General features: G+C 37.1%; 1 protein-coding gene across 1 annotated transcript; it reads right to left on the bottom strand.

Annotated features, from left to right (window-relative positions):
* Positions 1–545: 545 nt before the first annotated feature.
* LOC114710869 (vomeronasal type-1 receptor 4-like) lies at positions 546–1,466 on the bottom strand. Its single transcript, XM_028895164.1, has one exon. It carries the CDS (start codon positions 1,464–1,466, stop codon positions 546–548), a length of 921 nt encoding a protein of 306 aa, XP_028750997.1.
* Between the last annotated feature and the right edge of the window lie 694 nt (positions 1,467–2,160).

Here is a 2,160-nt window from a genome sequence, read left to right as displayed (position 1 = left end):
CAATAAAACACTAACATACAAAATTCAGGATTACAGAAAGACCTTCAGTCATTTTGAATTGGTTTTGGTACAAGGTAAAAGATGCTAATCATATTTTTTCTGGTATTGGTGCAGGCTAGAGCAGATGTGATGGGTCATTGGTCCAGGATCACAAGTTCATGGCCAGGCACTATTTTCAGTATTTATGCAGATAGATTAAAGTAAACAGGCTGACTCTGAAATGTCCAAGCACCCATGATTCCCGGAGACAATGAAATCACAAGGAGGGCATTTTTGTTGTGAGCATTATGATGGCTCTTCTACACATTAGGTGGCAAATGCAAAAGTCTCACAGCTTCAAGTTAAAGACTACCATAGGCCTCACAGAATAAGATTGGCTCATGTAGGCTGCTGATCCAGCAGGCTGACAAAATGCTCATATTCCTTTCAGCTGATCTTAAAGAAACATACTACCTATACAACTTTCTGTATTGACATTTTAAGTGTGACAGAGGAGAAAAACTGGATATCAAGCAAAACATATTGTTTCCAATGGTAAAATGAGATTAAATGATTTTATTCCTTATCCTGAAAAAACAAAGCTTGGATACAATAGAGTAATGATGTAGAAGAAGAAAGGGTACAAAAGATGGAAAAGAGAGAGAAATGAGGGCTTTGAAGCTCATTAGCCACCGATTTTGATTATACAAGAGAGCAATGTAGCCTCTTACGAAGGACGAGAGTGTATAAAAAGCCAGGAAGGCAGACACCAAGATCAGAATGTTCTGGGTGACTCTGGATTCAGGGGAGTTTCTGATGGAACCATGAGTGCTGCGGATGTGTTGAACCCTCTTCTTATGTCTGTAAAGAGTGACAATCATGGATCCACTGGACCAGGTCATGAGCACAGAAAAGAAGATCTCGGGGGAAATCACCAATGCTGCATAGATTGAGCTTCCTTTGTCACCCATGCCTGCACTGCGGCAGTATTGAAAATCCCATTTTCTGGTCACGTTGTTTCCATAGGTGTTGACAAGTTTGTATATAAAATGAATGGAATTTATTAACATGTATGTCATCCAGAGGAGGAACATGTAGCAGCCAATTTTCTTTTCAAAAATGAATTTATGATTCCTCCAACAGAATTTACTCGGGTTAATGATCATTGCCTGGAAGACACTCAGGAGGCAGGTGGTACCAATGGACACACTCCTACCAAATCCTTGAAAGTACATTAGGAGCTTACATCCAAAATCATCCAAGAAATGCTTAAATCCAAAAACTGTCATTGTTTGGGGCACTCCTTCAGAAAGAATGATCAAGGTATTGGCTGTCAATAGGTGCATGAGAATCAAATCTGTGGGCTTTAATATGCATTTTCTGCAGTAAAGGACCAGATAGTAGAAAATTAGAGAGACATTTCCCAGAATTCCAGTTGTAGTTTCTGATAAGAAAATAATTCTGAATGTCAGATTCCAGAAGTCCATTGTGTGATTTGGCATAATTTCCTTGTGAATATGAAACTGCTTTCCTTATGCTCAAATAAATACTAACAAATATTTACAATCTGCCATGGAGTAAGAAGCTTTTAATTGATGGGACTACTGAGAGACTGAATCATGCTTTTAGCTCAGGAGTTCAAGACTTGTCTGTCCTCTTAAACAGATCTCTTCCTTAAAATTTGACAAGACTAGTTAATTTCCATGTATCATACCTCAGAGCATATGTAAGTTGGAAGGAGAACCATCAAGTTTTATAGAAATTGAAACATTCACAATGATGTGACATTGGCCCATGAGAGACAGTGAAATATGACAGCCCATAGAACAAAACATATTGCAAGAATTCCAGAATATATTGATATTTTCTAGTCATAGTATAAAAGAAACAATGTGAATAATGTAAAGAAAAAATAAATGTGTTATTGCATAATGTATATTTCATCTAAAAATAAAAATAAAAATAAATGGAATGAAATATTTATAATACCACTCAAAACACAGCTATGTAATTCTGACATTACAAAAGGTCTTTCATCTTGTCACAGGGAGAGCCATCTTTGGTTTAACCTGAAACTCACTCTCCCTTTTCAACTGCCTCCAGGAAAAGTCTCTTGGAAAAGTACCCAACCATATTCTACAAACGGAGGGTTAAAATGCCCCAAATAACTACATGTTTTAG

This window comes from Peromyscus leucopus, chromosome 1 (genome assembly GCF_004664715.2).
Source record: "Peromyscus leucopus breed LL Stock chromosome 1, UCI_PerLeu_2.1, whole genome shotgun sequence".
In the NCBI taxonomy this organism is placed as follows: domain Eukaryota; kingdom Metazoa; phylum Chordata; class Mammalia; order Rodentia; family Cricetidae; genus Peromyscus; species Peromyscus leucopus.
This window is presented reverse-complemented; position numbering and strand designations above follow the sequence as displayed.